The 16831-nt window shown below is 56.1% G+C and overlaps 1 protein-coding gene across 4 annotated transcripts; it reads right to left on the bottom strand.

The window, feature by feature from the left end:
• Window positions 1-2552: 2552 nt before the first annotated feature.
• LOC120383019 (butyrophilin subfamily 1 member A1-like) lies at window positions 2553-12110 on the bottom strand. 4 transcript variants are annotated; one of them, XM_039500624.1, is made up of 8 exons: window positions 11744-12110; window positions 11413-11474; window positions 11069-11238; window positions 8975-9256; window positions 8445-8504; window positions 7436-7456; window positions 6358-6381; window positions 2553-4827 (listed from the first exon to the last, which is right to left on the bottom strand). In XM_039500624.1, exons 1-8 carry the CDS (start codon window positions 11762-11764, stop codon window positions 4163-4165), a joined length of 1305 nt encoding a protein of 434 aa, XP_039356558.1. In that variant the 5' UTR covers window positions 11765-12110; the 3' UTR covers window positions 2553-4162. The 4 variants fall into 4 exon arrangements, with proteins under 4 accessions (XP_039356558.1, XP_039356557.1, XP_039356559.1 ...); XM_039500623.1 differs by having other exon boundaries at window positions 8445-8558; window positions 11744-12109; XM_039500625.1 differs by lacking the exon at window positions 11413-11474 and having other exon boundaries at window positions 8445-8558; window positions 11744-12109.
• Between the last annotated feature and the right edge of the window lie 4721 nt (window positions 12111-16831).

Here is a 16831-nt window from a genome sequence, read left to right as displayed (position 1 = left end):
TCACCACTGCCCCTTCCCCTGGCTCCAGGTCTCCCTGTTACACAATCCCCAGCCATTCCCCCCACCACAGAAAGGAGATGTTTAAAAGGGGACTGGATAAATTCATGGTGGCTAAGTTCATAAATGGCTATTAGCCAGGATGGGTAAGAATGGTGTCCCTAGCCTCTGTTCGCCAGATCATTGCCTGTTAGGTTCACTCCCTCAGGGGCACCTGGCATTGGCCACTGTCGGTAGACAGATACTGGGCTAGATGGATCTTTGGTCTGACCCGGTCCGGCCTTTCTTATGTTCTTATGTTCTTATGAGAGAGAGAGTGTGTTCATTCCCCCTTCTCCATCTGTTTGCTGCAGGAGGCTACTGGGTTGGCCATTCCCTCCAGGTCTGGGAGCAGAGTCCAGGAGAAATGTAAGCCTGGGTGCAGGACCAGGGGCTGCTGAAGTAGAGTGAGGACTCCTGGATTCCACCCCTGGCTCTGGGAGGGCAGTAGGTTATAGTGGTTATAGCGGGGGGGGGCAGGACTCCTGGATTCTACCCCTGTCTCTGGGAGGGAAGTGGGTTATAGTGTTATAGCAGGCGAGGGCAGGACTCCTGGGTTCTATCTGCCGGGTGCTGGTCCAGCCCACTGACTGGAGTTCTTTGCCCACCCCCTGGCCCTTTAACAACCGATTCTCCACGGAGGTCTAATTTTAGCAACCGGTTCTTGGGAACTGGTGGGAACCTGCTCCAGCTCACCACTGCCCCTTCCCCTGGCTCCAGGTCTCCCTGTTACACAATCCCCAGCCATTCCCCCCACCACAGAAAGGAGATGTTTAAAAGGGGACTGGATAAATTCATGGTGGCTAAGTTCATAAATGGCTATTAGCCAGGATGGGTAAGAATGGTGTCCCTAGCCTCTGTTCGCCAGATCATTGCCTGTTAGGTTCACTCCCTCAGGGGCACCTGGCATTGGCCACTGTCGGTAGACAGATACTGGGCTAGATGGATCTTTGGTCTGACCCGGTACGGCCTTTCTTATGTTCTTATGTTCTTATGAGAGAGAGAGTGTGTTCATTCCCCCTTCTCCATCTGTTTGCTGCAGGAGGCTACTGGGTTGGCCATTCCCTCCAGGTCTGGGAGCAGAGTCCAGGAGAAATGTAAGCCTGGGTGCAGGACCAGGGGCTGCTGAAGTAGAGTGAGGACTCCTGGATTCCACCCCTGGCTCTGGGAGGGCAGTGGGTTATAGTGGTTATAGGGGGGGGGGCAGGACTCCTGGATTCTACCCCTGTCTCTGGGAGGGAAGTGGGTTATAGTGTTATAGCAGGCGAGGGCAGGACTCCTGGGTTCTATCTGCCGGGTGCTGGGAGGGCAGTGGGGTCTAGTGGTTATAGCACGGGGGGCAGGACTTCTGGGTCCTATCACCAGGGTGCCGGGAGGGCAGTGGGGTCTAGTGGTTATAGCACAGGGGGCAGGACTTCTGGGTTCTATCACCGGTGCTGGGAGGGCAGTGGGGTCTAGTGGGTAGAGTGGGGGAAGCTGGGAGCAGGACTCCTGGATTCCAACCCCACTCAGGAGGTTGCCCTGGATTGAGAGCCCTTTACTGCTAGCGTGACATATGGAGAGGAGGGTCTGAGAGTGGAGCCTGACTGGCCCCGGCTCAGCAGAGATGGGAGCCCAGCCTCTCCCCACACTTCCCTCTGCCCTCCCCACATGGCCAGACAATAACTCAGCTCATCCTGCATCCCCTAGCAGCCGCTGCCACGTTGTGGCTCATGGACAGGGGCAGGCGAGCCTGGGCTGTGCTGAGCAATCTGGCTTTCTGCATGCACAGCCCCCTTCCCCCGCCCCTCCCGTTCCTGGGCCCTGGCCCAGGGAGTGCACACATAGGCCTAGATTGACTTCTGTATGGGGACAGCTCCAGCCAGGCCACCGGGGGCAAATTGCCAGCTTGCCCGAGGGTGTAGGGCTGGGGGTCACCGCTGGGCTGTGGGGCCGGGCACCTGTCCTGGTGTTTGTTCAGATGTCGCACAGGGAACAGGCGGGTGAGGGGAATTTAACCAGTGTAATGATGCTGGCTTTGGTGGGACCCAACAGAGTGTCAATTCAGGACAAATTGCTTAAAGCTGGGCAGTTACAGCCCAAGGCTGGGGTCCTTTGCACACCAAGGCAAACCAAACCAGCCAAACAGAGAAGACTTCGGTTTTACTCACTGGCTAACCACAAGTCACACAAGCAATTCCCTTAGACACTCCAGTTTCCCAGTATCACCACCAGTGCCACTCATTATGGGGACGAATGGTTATGAAAACCAACACCCCAATACAAGAAAAAGGTTGTCCCGATCCCAAAGGACCAAGCCCCAGACCCAGGTCAATATACAAATCAGATCTTACCCACAAATCACGCTGTTGCCAATCCTCTAAAATCTAAAAGTTTATTCATAAAAAGAAATATAGATGAGAGCTAGAATTGGTTAAATGGAATCAATTCCATACAGTAATGGCAAAGTTCCTGGTTCAGGCTTGTAGCAGTGATTGAATAAACTGCAGGTTCAAATCAAGTCTCTGGAGAACATCCCCAGCTGGGATGGGTCATTCAGTCCTTTGTTCAGAGCTTCAGTTTGTAGCAAAGTCCCCCCAGAAATAAGAAGCAGGATTGAAGACAAGATGGAGGAGCTGCAGCAGCCTTTTATAGTCTCTTACCATGTGGTCTCTGCTTTCTTTGCCCCAAAGACACACTACCCAGCACATGGCATGAAAAACCGTAGAGTTCTGTCCATAGGCAGGTCCCTGCCTGCCTTGCTGAGTCACCAGCTGTATCTGCCTTGTCTCAATGGGTCAGTTGTATAGCTGATGGTCCTTAATGGGCCATCAAGCAGGCTAGGCAGTGCTGACGCCATATTATCTGGGGTGTCACCCGGAAGCATAGCACAAGTTTGAAATACAGACAGTATAGAGCCAATACTTGTAACTTTAAATACAAAAATGATACCTGCATACAGATAGCATAATCAGAACCAGCAACCAGAACCTTGCCTTAGACACCTTATTTGACCCCCTTTATACAAGATTTGGTGCCACAACAGGACTTTGGTTGCAACAATGATCTACACGGTCCCAGTTCATATTAATATCGTCACAACCAGGGCCATGGGGTGGGTGCAGGGCTGCCTCACTCCCATGTGTGGGTTTCTTGTTGACTCAGAGTAGCCCCCCCCTTTGGAGGCCGGGTGAACTGCTAGCCACACCCTGCAGGGAGAGGCAGGAGCAGCAGCTGGGTGCTGCAGGGAGGGGCCACTGCTTTCTGGGAGGGGAGACTGAGGCTAATGGGGCAGGGGGCCTGCCCAGGGGGGCCATGACTCAAGCTGTTCAGGGGTGGACAAACCTTTAAATTGTGTCCCCACCCCCACTATCAACATATACAATGTTGGGGGGGCAATGCCCCCCCCATTCCCACCCAACTCCATCTATAAGTGCACTGGGTTTGCATGGATAGTTCCGTGTTCCACACCGCCGTGGTAACGGTCGGGGGCAGGGGGTGGGGGTTGCACACAGGGAGCAGGTGTCCGGTTGGGCTCGGATTTTGCACAGACCATGCTGTGTGCACAATCATGGTAAATGCACACACACAAGCAGGCCTGGCTGCTGTCACAGGGCCACCCCGAGTGGTGCATCTGACTCCCAGAAGAGAGAAGTCAGACGCACATCCCCTTTCACTGGAATAAAAGTTTGATCGGTAGCTTCCAGCATCTGAACTGCCTCCTTCCCCAAACCAGCAGAGCAGGTCTGCTCTGGTCCTGACTAGCCCCAGACTCTGCTTTCTTCCAAGGCCACCTCCCTCCCGGGGTCAGGAGGGAGGGCTGGAAGTGGCACTTGTCCCCCGGTCTCCAGGCAGGTCAAGGATCAAACCATGACAATTAGCCCCTGTCTTTCCTGGCCAGATAGGGGTTAAGGGCCCCTTGCCATTCCCAGGGGTCAGGAATCTCTGCTGTTCATTTCATTCCCAAAAGTGAATCAGAAAGGAACTGAAATAAACAAACCAAAGATGCTGAAGCAAAGACAGATGCTGTCCCTTTGCAAGGAAATTCCTGTTTAAAAACCCTTAACTCTGCCCCTTTGAAGACAAAGGAATTTAACACTCTTAATTTTGCCCCTTTGAACGCAAGGGAATTCCCAGCCAAACACCTTTAACTCTGCCCTGGCATGATCAGAAGTTCTATAAGACTGTCCTGCCTTTCCCCCAGTGTGGGTGTTACTGTACACGTTGTCCTGCCCATCTCCATGGCCTTTCTCTGCCCCGGAGGTAGTATGGTGAGCTGCGTCCCAGAGCTCCAGAGCAAGAAGAAGGGGAAGAGAGGTTCCCGGGAACAGCCGGTGAAGGTGAAGATGTGTGACATGTTCCCAGCATTGTAGAAGGCCAGGCTGCCCCGCTCGCAGTCCAGGTGCACCCGGACTATCCTGGGTGCTGACTCCAGCTGCAACAGGGTCTCAGGGCAGGTGAGAGCGCTCCACTCCCCCTCCTGGCACTGCAGGGCCCAGACCCCCACATCTGGGGACAGCCGGAACGCCCTGATGTGCTCCATGGAGACCCGGGCTGCCACCATGGCCCAGTCTCTCCGGGCTGCCCCCATGGCCCAGTCTCCCCCCTGACCCACCTCCACATCCCAGTAGCGTTGCCCAGCTGCAAAGCACTGGGAGGCCAGGACGCAGGGGAGGGGGTCGAATCTCCGGTCGCTCTTGGGGACGTCTTGCCAGAGGATGCCGCACGTCACACTCCTGCCGTCCACTGAGAGCACCAGGAAGGGGTTGGCGGTGCTCTGGTCCAGCGTCACCTCTGCTGCTGACAGGGACACTACAGGCAGATGGATACAAGCTCTAGGGCAAGTCACAGCAATATCCTCTCTGCTCAGCTCCTCAAGTCTCTCGCTATGGGGCCTAGTGGGTAGAGCACTAGGACACCTGGGTTCTATTCCCAGCTCAGGCCTGCTGGCTGACCTGGGTCAGTCACTTCCTTTCCCCCCCCCCTCGCTTTCCCCATCTGTAAAATGGAGCTAAACATGATTTGGATCTTTTCTGACCCAAGTAGTCAACCTCTTTTGGGAGGACCTCTGAATGGGACACTGGTGGGATATTTTCCATGGGAACAGTTTTTGGCTGGAAAAATTGGACAACAGGGGATGGATCACGTGATGATTACCTGTTTGTTCATTCCCTCTGGGGCACCTGGCATTGGCCCCTGTCTGAAGACAGGATACTGGGCTAGATGGACCTTTGGTCGCACCCAGTCTGGCCATTCTTATGTTCTAAAATTCTATGCCTGCTTTCTGGGGACAGAGTGGATGCTTTGTTGAGAAACCAAATGCTCCAAAACCAAAATATTTTGGCCAAAAAACCAGACAAGCTTCACCCAAATCCAGAACGCTTTGGTCCCAAAACCAGAGTTTGCCCAAAATATTTTGTCCCCAAACCAGATCATTTTAATCTAAAATACAGAATACTTTGGTCAAAAGCCGAATAATTTTCATCCAAAAACCAAACTAGGGGGATTTTCAGCTGGAATGTTTCAGGTTTTGGCATTTCGATGGAGAGTCGGAATTATCCACAGAAAACAGGAACAAAAATGAAAAAAAAAGAGAAAAATCTTTCTTCTTGGACTTTTCCATGGGAACAGACCCCTCTTTTCCACCCAGCCCTGTGCCCAGAAAGGATCTCACTGGGGCCATCTACAGAGGTCACGGCATCTCCATGCTCTTGCTGGGGAAAGCTGACGGATATCACAGTGGTGTCCTGTGCTCTGTATTACACAGCAGAGCTCCAGGGGTCAGGAGGGAGGGCTGGAAGCGGCACTTGTCCCCCGGTCTCCAGGCAGGCTGGGAGCACAGCCGAGCCACCGCAGGGCTGCCTGATCACGCATGGATGTCAGCCCACCAGCAACAACAGATTGTGCCCCCAGCTGCGATCTCTCCTGGGCCAGCCCTGCTCCCAGCCTTGTCCCCTGTCCTGCCCAGTCTGCTCCATCCCTGACCCGGCTCTGACTGTCAGCACTGTTTCTAGCCACTGACTCCAGCTCCAACCACGAGGCCTGGCTGCCCATGCACCAGTTCTTAACACCCGTCCTCATGGTCCTAGCCTGGGAAAGATCCATGGTCTAAGCTCAGCTGGGAATCTCAGATCCAGGCTTTCAGTGTGATGACTGTGGTCAAGCCTTTTAGGCCCAGCTCCTCAAAGGTACTTAGGCACCAAAGGGAGTTGGGCACTGTTCCTTCGAGCCCTACCTCTGGCCTGTGCTAGTCAAGACATGGAAGACAGGGAGGGAGCTCAGAGACAGCAGGAGTCAAAACCATGTGAGTACCGGAGAGAAGTAGAAAACATTTTTTTTTACCTTTATCTAGAAATTGTCTCCATTCTGCAATGATAAAAAAGGAGGTCACAATTAGCTGGGGAAGCAGCGAGAGCAGATGAAACAAATCCCATCTAAATTGTTGGGTTTTTTAAACAAATCCCAGCCATTTTCTCCCCAATGAAAGTTTTCATTTTGTTCAAAATTCTCCTTTTTTTTAATACAAAACCACAATTTTTTAAAGTAAAGAAACAGTTTTGGTTTGCAAATATTTTCAGTTATTTGCTAAAAAAACACTTGGAAAATTTCTATGAAAAGTTTTTTTTTAAAAATCTTTTTAAACTTTACTGAGGGAAATTCCTTCCCATTTGCTCAGCAGCCCTTTACTGAACCCCAGCTCGCACACTCATTGGGCTGGAGTCTGATTCCGGCAACCGGAGAAAACGGAGCAAGCAGGCCAGACCCCCAGCTGGTGTCAATCAACCATACCATTTGGGTAAACATGATCACAGCAACTGGCAGCAGCTGTGGGTCTGGACCCCTCCCACACTGGGAGTCATCCCCTGCAGATCTCTCTCCACCTCAGCTGACTCTGGCCCCAGACAGCATCTTTTGCTTTCCCCAGTCCAGCCTCTGAAGCATCTCTGGTCCTTCACCCTCTTCCACGTCCCTCAGCCTCCTTCCTGGCTATGCAGGTGTCTGTACAGAGCCTGGCACGATGTGGCCCTGATCTCGATCACTGTGTGTCTGTGCAGCACCCGGCGCGACGGGGCCCTGATCTCGGTCACCGTGTGTCTGTGCAGCGCCCAGAACAATGGGGTCCTGATCTCGGTCACTGTGTGTCTGTGCAGCGCCCAGAACGACGGGGCCCTGATCTCCGTCACTGCGTGTCTGTGCAGCGCCCGGCGCGACGGGGCCCTGATCTCGGTCACTGTGTGTCTGTGCAGCGCCCGGTGCGACGGGGCCCTCATCTCGGTCACCATGTGTCTGTGCAGCGCCCGGAACAACGGGGCCCTGATCTCGGGTGGGATCTCTCAGTTCTGCCCTGATAAACTATTATGCGATGGGCACTGAGGCGATGTTACAGAAACACGAGTGATTGTGTGCCGGGAATACTCACCGCGCTCTTTGGACGTCTCCTCTGGAAGAGAAAGGAAGAGGTGAGGCAGTGAGCAGGAGCGACACTCAAGGGGGATTTCCTGCGCTCTGTGCGGCTCATCTCTACCATCCCGCTACGGCTGTTTCTCCCTCACCTCCCCACTGAGCACACACGCCATTCCCATCCCGTTCCCACCTCCTGGGACAGACCAAGGGGCGCGCGTGGCTCTGGGGAAATGTATGCGTGTCCTAGAGGGGGCAGCCAGGGAGAATCCATTGGCCCAGGCCCCCAGCGGGTGTCCATTTTCACCCTCTAGGAATTAATTCTTAGCCAGGTCTGTGCTCCCGGAAACCCTCCAGAAAGTGCCTCATTGCCAGAGGCCATACAGGCCGATCAAGCCTGAGAGAGAGACGCGGCTGGCCAGGCACAATGCAGGGACTGGCTCGCCCAATGGCCAGTTTCCCTGGGATCCATGGTGCTGGGCAGAGCTTAGGCACAATCATTTGGGCTTATCTCTCTCCTTCCTCTCAGCTTTTCCCCTAATTAAGCCAAAGAGGCAGCATGGGCCAATGGTTAGAGCACTGAAAAGGCCTTTAGAAGTGCTGACCTTGGTTCCTGGATTTGCTGCTAAACTGCTCGGAGAGCTTGGGAAAGACACTGCCGCTCTCTCTGCCTCAGTTTCCCCTCCCACCCTTTGGTTATTTTGACTCTTTATTTTGCTCTTTAGGGAAGGGAGGCTGTCACCATGTGTCTGTGCAGTGCCTGGCGCAATGGGGCCCTGATCTCAGTCACTGTGTGTCTGTGCCGTGCCTGCCACGACGGGGCCCTGATCTCAGTCACTGTGTGTCTGTGCCGCGCCCGGCGCGACGGGGCCCTGGCTTTGTTTGCACAGGGGTGACTAACTTCCGCCTTCCAGGAAAGTAGTTTTTATGGAATTTTCTGTCTGTAACCCACACGTTCCCCTAGGAAGAAGTATGGGCCTCTCAATGAAACACGTTCCCTACTGCACTGCCTGGAATGAGGTTGTTACCTTTGAGAACCCGGAGCTTTCGGAAGAGATAAACCGCCAAGGGCACGAGGAAGAGAGATACTGGTAGAAAGATGAGAAAGGCCGTCATTTCCGGAGCATGCCTGGGGAAGAGCCCTAAGGGAGAACACACATTGCAGCTTCTCAGAGGAGCAGAGAGAGCGCTCCTCAGCACTTTGCTGGGAAAGGTGAAGTCAATGGAGGTACTGAGGGTTGAGAGCCAGATTCTGAGCTCAGCTCCCATGGGCTAATCTGGAGTCACTCCCCAACTGCAATGGGGACAGGGCTGGATTCCGATCTCAGCTCCTCTGGGGTCAGTCTGGAGTCACTCCCCAATGGCAATGGGGACAGGGCTGGATTCTGATCTCAGCTCCACCAGGGTTAATCCAGAGTCACCCCTGCCTGCAATGGGGACAGGGCTGGATTCTGATCTCAGCTCCACCAGGGTCGATCCGGAGTCACCCCTGCCTGCAATGAGGCCACGCAACATGGCTAAGCATCAGGGAGGAACCTGAGGTTTGCGGGCAGCCCACCTGTGATACGAATTGTTGTCTCTCTCTCTGGGCCAGAGAAGACGGCTCTGATGGTGCAGGTCAGTGCTGGGTCCGAGCTCTCTAGCACCACCAAGGAGCTGGAGACGTTGAATAGGCCGTCGTCACTGAGCGGTTTCTGTTCAGACTCGGGGCTCAGGGTCTCCCCACGGCCATTCCTCCAGAGCACGTGGGGCTCTGGGTACCACCCCGCAGAGAGACACAAGACCCACACCCCTGAGTCCTTGTGCCCAGCCATGTGCAGGACGGGGTCTGAGCCAGGGCCTGGGGGATGGACAATCAGTGGCAAAAAGTTAACACAGTAAGAATGACTAACACATCTGTGATAGCAGTGATCTCAAAGCACTTTACAAAGCCGTGGCTATGCCCCACTGACATCAATGGAGCTGCGACCCATTGACCCCAGCTGGAGATCTAGCCCCATTGACTCTCATGGAGCTACAGCCCATTGATCCCAGCTGGGGTCTGGACCCACTGACTCCAATGGAGCTACGGCCCATTGACCTCAGCTGGGGTCTGGCCCCATTGACTCCAGTGGAGCTACAGCCCATTGATCCCAGCTGGGGTCTGGCCCCATTGACTCCAATGGAGCTATGGCCCATTGACCTCAGCTGGGGATCTGGCCCCATTGACTCCAGTGGAGCTATGGCCCATTGACCTCAGCTGGGGTCTGGCCCCATTGACTCCAGTGGAGCTACGGCCCATTGATCCCAGCTGGGGTCTGGCCCCATTGACTCCAATGGAGCTATGGCCCATTGACCTCAGCTGAGGATCTGGCCCCATTGACTCCAATGGAGCTACAGTACCGGCATGGGGTCTGCCCCCCACAATTTTAAGCCTTTGATTCTGGGAATGGCACTTCTAAAGGCTGCACTCGGGGGTGGCATCCCAGGGAATTTTAATGGGAGCTGGTTACCCAAATCCCCATTTCTTCCTCCTGCTGGGGCTCAGCGTGACAGGTGAGCAGCTCTGACGCATGCGGCTTGCTCCCATGGGAGCTCTAGGTGTCACAGTGCAATGGGGGATCGTGATGCGCCCTCAGACCTGTGCGCTGTCCTGCTGCATTTCACCCGCAGATTCAGGAGCAGAGGCGTGACAGGGCTCTGATCTCGGCCACCGTGTGTCAGCGCAGCGCCCGGGGCGACGGAGCTCTGATCTCGACCACCGTGTGTCGGCGCAGCGCCCGGGGCGACGGGGCTCTGATCTCGGCCACCGGGTGTCTGCGCAGCGCCCGGGGCGACGGAGCTCTGATCTCGACCACCGTGTGTCGGCGCAGCGCCCGGGGCGACGGGGCTCTGATCTCGGCCACCGGGTGTCTGCGCAGCGCCAGACACTATGGTACCTCTAGGTGCTACTGTAACAGTAATTACCTCCAATGACACTACATCAAAAGAATACTAGGTAGTCAATCAAGCATTCAAAGTCAGGAGCGCTCAGATTTCCAGAGGCTTGAACAACCTCAACTCTGCTCCCCTTGTGGGCTCGTATGATGCGCTGAAGAAGTGTAAAACCAGTGTGTGAGTGTGTTATTACAGACCAAGCCCAGAATGAGGAGGCCTAGCTACAGCCGTGATGTGAAATAGATTTAACTGGACCTGTGGGTGCGTGTTTGCACGTGTGCATGCTCTTAAACCAGTTTAAAATTGACTTTTAGCCACGTAGCTCACACTCATCAATTTCCAGGCCTGAGGCCAACTGGGAGAACTAGTGGGAAGCCACCAGAGAGGTGCCCACACTAGTGGTAGGGCCAGTTTAACTAGAGAGCTTTTAACCCATTCGCGTTGGCAAATTGTGGGGTGTAGATGAGCCCCAGTAGAGGGTGGCGGGTGTATCTCGGAGCACCGCCCCGCTAACTAACAGGGCATCTTCTCTAGCCCCCAGCACCTTGTGAGGGTTCGATCCGCCCATGGCTCGCTGGGCACTGGCCACCTGAGATGGTTTGGGCCCTGTGCTACCCTTGGGATGTGGAACTGAGATGCAGCAGTTGTGAAATTGCACCGGAGGTGGGGGAGCGCTGGTTTGGAACAGACTGGATCACACCCTGACGGTGCCCCTTGGCACACATGCCAGTCTCACCTGGGGCTGCTGCCCCAATGCCCAGGAGGAGGCAGAGGGCAACTGGTATGGCCTGAAAGCAGGGTCGGGCGCTCTCCATCCTGCAGGCCTCTGGCAGATGTCTCCTGGCACTGCCACAGAGCATGGGGCACCGCACAGAGCAGGCATCGGGCTCCTCAGCCGCGTGGGACCTGGGAAGGCACAACACCCGTGAGGCCCCAGCGGGTCAGGTCTTCAACCAAAGCTTCCCCCTTGAAACAGCCGGGCCCCTGCAAAACCAGCATCTTCTCCTAAGACATCGCTTTCACTTTCCACAGAACCGTCAGCGCCAAAACCTGCCAGGGAAGCGCCCCCCGCGCGTTTACCTGGCTCTGCCAACCTGCGTTTTGCTTTGAAATGGCAGCAAAAAGCCCGACTTTCCCCCTCCCTAGTGCAGAAAGGAGGAAGAAATGTCAAAGCGAAAGTCACCCCGCCCCGCGCCCAGCCCTTGACTGTCTCCCTCTCGGAGCTGGAGGAAGTGACAGCCAGTAACATGGCGGTAAAACTAATTCAGCGGGAGAGAAACTAGTTAATTAACTCATTACAAAGCGGGGAAATGGAGAAACCGCCCTCCCCCCCCCCCGCTGGTGAATAAGCCCCGGGGCTGGAACTAGGGGGCTGCCGCACCCCCTGGGGAAGTGGTTTCCCGGGATTTACATTCCAAAGCCCCCCGCACATTGTTCCAGCGCCGCTGCAACTGATCCTGTCCTGGCGTTGTCCCCCGGAGCCCCCCGTCTTTCTGGCCAGGGGTCCCCCCTCTCTTTGCCGGGGGAAGGGCTGCCCCAGTCCTACCGGCGGAGGCGGGCTGGGAAGCGGGGTGCCAGCTCACAATCGCCCCTTCCCGGAGGCAGCTGGCCCAGGAAGTGTGTCCGGGCGCTCAGGACCAGGGCGGCTTCAGGGGCTCAGGAGCAGGCGGATGTCCTGGGGATTTGTAAACGCGAGACCCGGACGGGAACCAGGCGGAGCATTTTGGAGCGTCTCCCGCGGGCTGAGCTGGCCCCTGACGCGTCCCGCTCCGCTGGAGGGCAAGGAAACCCCCCCCCCCCCCCCGCCACGCGGGGGCGTGCCCAGCCTGGCCACTGCGTCCCGCCCCAGAACAGCCAGACATCGCCTGGCTGGGGCTGGGCTGCACAGCAAGGCTGCGCCCTGCGGACTCTGACGTTCCCCCTCCCTCCCTTAAATCCCTTTTTTGGATTAAAAAAAAAAAAAAGCTTGTGTTCATTGTGTAGACCAGGGGTTGGCAACGTTTCAGAAGTGCTGTGCCAAGTCTTCATTTATTCACTCTAATTTAAGGTTTTGTGTGCCAGTAATACATTTTAACGTTTTAGAAGGTCTCGTTCTTTAAAAAAAAAAAACTAGACAAATTAGAGGATTGGGACAAAAGAAACCTGATGAGGTTCAACAAGGACAAGTGCAGAGTCCTGCACTTAGGACGGAAGAATCCCATGCACTGCTACAGACTAGGGACCGAATGGCTAGGCAGCAGTTCTGCAGAAAAGGACCTAGGGGTTACAGTGGACGAGAAGCTGGATATGAGCTGACAGTGTGCCCTCGTTGCCAAGAAGGCTAATGGCATTTTGGGCTGTATATGTAGGGGTATTGCCAGCAGATCAAGGGACATGATCATTCCCCTCTATTCGACATTGCTGAAGCCTCATCTGGAGTAGTGTGTCCAGTTTTGGGCCCCACATTACAAGAAGGATGTGGAAAAATTGGAAAGAGTCCAGCAGAGGGCAAAAAAATGATTAGGGGGCTGGAGCACATGACTTATGAGGAGAGGCTGAGGGAACTGGGATTGTTTAGTCTGCAGAAGAGAAGAATGAGGGGGGATTTGATAGGCGCTTTCAACTACCTGAAAGGGGTTCCAAAGAGGATGGATCTAGACTGTTCCCAGTGGTAGCAGATGACAGAACAAGGAATAATGGTCTCAAGTTGCAGTGGGGGAGGTTTAGGTTGGTTATTAGGAAAAACTTTTTCACTCAGAGAGTGGTGAAGCACTGGAATGGGTTACCTAGGGAGGTGGTGGAATCTCCTTCCTTAGAGGTTGTTAAGATCAGGCTTGACAAAGCCCTGGCTGGGATGATTTAGTTGGGTTTGGACCTGCTTTGAGCAGGGGGTTGGACTAGATGACCTCCTGAGGTCCTTTCCAACCCTGAGATTCTATGATTCTATGATTCCCTGCCCCCCCAGCGGTGCCAAAACTGGGGTTCAAAACCAAGGGGCTGTTTTCTTAGCCCCCTGCTAGGATTATGATCATTAATAAGAACACCGAGCAGCTGGAGCGCTGGGACAATGTGTATGGGGGGGGGGTGCTGAGAGCCACTGACCCAAGCTGTGAACCCCATGTATCTTGCAACACTTCTACCTTCACCTGTGCATTTCTTGCTGCTTTCTGCAGCACTCGGCAACTCGCCATCTTGTTGTACAGAGATGAAGAAATAAGGGACGTCCCTTGTAATAAGGGACTGTTGGCAACCCTAGGTCAAACCCACAGGCTCAGCCAGTCTGGTACTGCCCCCCTTGCCACCCCACATTAGATCAGTGGGTCCAGCCAGCCGGTATCTCACCCCCCGCCACCCCAGAACAGATTGGGGGGTCCAGCCAGCCGGTATCTCACACCCCTCTACCCCAGAACAGATCGGTGGGTCCAGCCAGCCAGCATCTCACCCCCCACCACCACCACCCCAGAACAGATCAGTGGGCCTAGCCAGCCCAGTGTCCGATTTCCAACAGCACCAGCTGTGCAGTGGCAGGTGTAACAGCCCGGTGATGGATGTTTTGCGTCCTAGGCAAAACTTCCACCTTGTGCCCTCCCCCATCCCCGAGCCCCTGCCCTGAGGCGCCTCCTCACTGCGGCAGCTCCCCACCCTCCGCCCTGAGGCACCCCCCCGCCCCAACTCACCCCTGCCCTGCCTCCTCCCTGAGCACTCCGTGGATGCTTCACTTCTCCCGCCTCCCAGGCTTGCAGCGCCTAAGCTGATTGGTGCCACAAGCCTAGGAGGCGGGAGAAGTGAAGCAGCGATGGCGTGCTCAGGGAGGAGGCGGAGCAGGGGAGAGCTGCTTCACTTCTCCCGCCTCCCAGGCTTGTGACACCAATCAGCTTACAGAGATAATTTTTACCTTTCTTTCTTTAATTAAAAGCTTTCTTTTTAAGAACCTGATTGATTTTTTCCCCCTTGTGTTAAGATCCAAGGGGATTGGATCTGTACTCACCAGGAATTGGTGGGGGAAAGGAGGGGGGATGGTTAAATTGTCCTTGTGTTAAGATCCAAGGGGTTGGGTTGGTGTTCACCAGAAACTTGGTGAAAAAGCCTCTCAAGGCTGCCCAGGGAGGGGAAGGTTTTGGGGGGACAGAAAGTGATCCAGACACTGAAATTTCTGGATGGTGGCAGTGTTACCAGATCTAAGCTAGTAATTAAGCTTAGAAGTGTCCATGCAGGTCCCCACATCTGTACCCTAAAGTTCAGAGTGGGGGAGGAACCTTGACACAGCACCTCTAGGGTATGTCTACACTACCCGCCAGATCGTTGAGCCATCCCCGAATGCGCTCCCCGTCGACTCTGGAACTCCACCAGGGCGAGAGGCGGAAGCGGAGTCGACGGGGGAGCGATCTAAGATACGTCAACTTCAGCTATGCTTTTCTCATAGCTGAAGTTGCGTATCTTAGATCGATCCTCCCCCCAGTGTAGACCAGACCCAAGTGTCACACAGGGCTGGATTAACCTTTTGTGAGCCTGGCGCCAAGCATATTTGTGGGCCTCCCATGGAGGCAATGGAGTGTGTTGTATGTGTGTGTGGGGGAGTGTTGGTCGGTTCCCGGAGCAAGGGGCAGGCCAGGGGCATGGCATGGGAGGGGCAGCCCCGCTCTGCCCAGCCCAGTGCGAAGGCACAATTTACAAACCAGCAGTTGCCAGATGCACAATGGCCTGCCCAGCCCTGTGCTGCCAGCGTGCCCTTTCCTGTTGAAGGTGGGCCCATGCCGTGCCACACAGCCCACACTGGCCTGCCTCGCCCTGTGCTGCCAGCCTGCCCCTTCCCCTCAGGGGCGGGCCCATGCCACACCACACAGCCCACACTGGCCTGCCTCGCCCTGTGCTGCCAGCCTGCCCCTTCCCCTCAGGGGCGGGCCCATGCCACACCACACAGCCCACACTGGCCTGCCTCGCCCTGTGCTGCCAGCCTGCCCCTTCCCCTCAGGGGCGGGCCCATGCCGTGCCACACAGCCCACACTGGCCTGCCTCGCCCTGTGCTGCCAGCCTGCCCCTTCCCCTCAGGGGTGGGCCCATGCCACACCACACAGCCCACACTGGCCTGTCCAGCCCTGTGCTGCCAGCCTGCCCCTTCTCCTCAGGGGCGGGCCCATGCCGTGCCACACAGCCCACACTGGCCTGACCAGCCCTGTGCTGCCAGCCTGCCCCTTCTCCTCAGGGGCGGGCCCATGCCACACCACACAGCCCACACTGGCCTGCCTCGCCCTGTGCTGCCAGCCTGCCCCTTCCCCTCAGGGGCGGGCCCATGCCACACCACACAGCCCACACTGGCCTGCCTAGCCCTGTGCTGCCAGCCTGCCCCTTCCCCTCAGGGGTGGGCCCATGCTGTGCCACACAGCACCCTTGTCCAACATCAGAACATCCCCCCTGATTCCCTATGGCCATAACCCCCCGGACCCACTATACCCAGTGCCCCCCCAGACCCTGCCACAAATGCACAGAGCCCTGCACACCACCACCCCTGCCCAGCGCCTCCCTGCCTACAGCCCCAGCACCCCACACGGAACCCCCACTCCCTTGTGCCCCAATACACAGAGATCTTCCCCGCCCCCTCACAGCCCAGCACCCCCTCCCTCCAGGCCCCCCAGAGACCCACTTCTCCACACTCTGCCTCCCGGCTGCACTCACCAGCCCTCTGGGAGGTGACTGTGTCTGCCAGGCTGAGCTGCCCATGCAACCAGGGCTGGTCCTGGGGCGGGGAATTGCTCCGGCCCTTCAGGAGTGGTGCAATCAGCCAGGCCAGGGCCTGCCTCAGGTGGGCTCCTGCAGGACCCACTTGCCTGGAGGGGCCCAGCCAAGTCCCCCACACTGTCCCCCCCAACTGGCCAAAACTGGCCAGGCTTCTGCACCAATCCCAGGCGCCTCAGCTCCAGGGAGACAGGCGGAGCCCCTCAGGTGGTGGGAAGCAGAGACTGCCCAGAACCGGAGGCTGGCCAGGGGGCAGAGAGAAGCCAGCAGGTGGGGCCTGGGAGTGGAGAGGAGCCCTTGGCTAGTAGGCCGAGAGGAGCAAGTGGTGGGCATGGGGGGAGTCAGCGGCTTGGCGGGGTCTCAGGGCACAGTGCGAGCAGAGCAGGCTGGGACCCTTTCTGAGCATGGGCCCTGCTCCATGGCACCACCAGCCACACCACTGTAAACCCGGTACTGGTGTCACTGGGTCTGGTCTGTGTCAGGGGCTCCCAGGCACTGCCATACTACAAGCACAGCCATAAATATTAATCACGTAACAGCTGGGGGGCAGGGGTGTTCTTTATCTTTGTCCATTCAGTACCACACGTCTGCAGCTTTGGCAAAGTGACAGAGCAGCAAAAAGAAGAGAGAAACTAGGTGCTGACCCGCTGCAGTCTGGTTACCGGATCCCCTGTTATCTGGGCACCTGGCCAATGTTCCCTCTAATCTTTCCCAGCCACATGCAGAATGAATTTTGTTATGTGCACCAATATGGAGGTGATGTGTCACACATCACCTTCATATTGGT

Source organism: Mauremys reevesii, linkage group 15 (assembly GCF_016161935.1).
Source record: "Mauremys reevesii isolate NIE-2019 linkage group 15, ASM1616193v1, whole genome shotgun sequence".
NCBI lineage: Eukaryota > Metazoa > Chordata > Testudines > Geoemydidae > Mauremys > Mauremys reevesii.
Note: the sequence above shows the minus strand (reverse complement) of the source record. Positions and strands in the feature narration are given on the sequence as shown.

Excerpts from the sequence above, each read along its gene's own strand:
- LOC120383019 (XM_039500623.1), bottom strand. The coding sequence starts at position 11,764 with ATGTGCGGGGGGCTTTGGAAT. Across the intron at positions 8,559-8,974 it reads GACAACAATTCGTATCACAG|GGCTCTTCCCCAGGCATGCT; the intron begins GTGGGCTGCCCG and ends GTTCTCCCTTAG. Across the intron at positions 7,457-8,444 it reads AAAGCTCCGGGTTCTCAAAG|AGGAGACGTCCAAAGAGCGC; the intron begins GTAACAACCTCA and ends TTTCTCTTCCAG.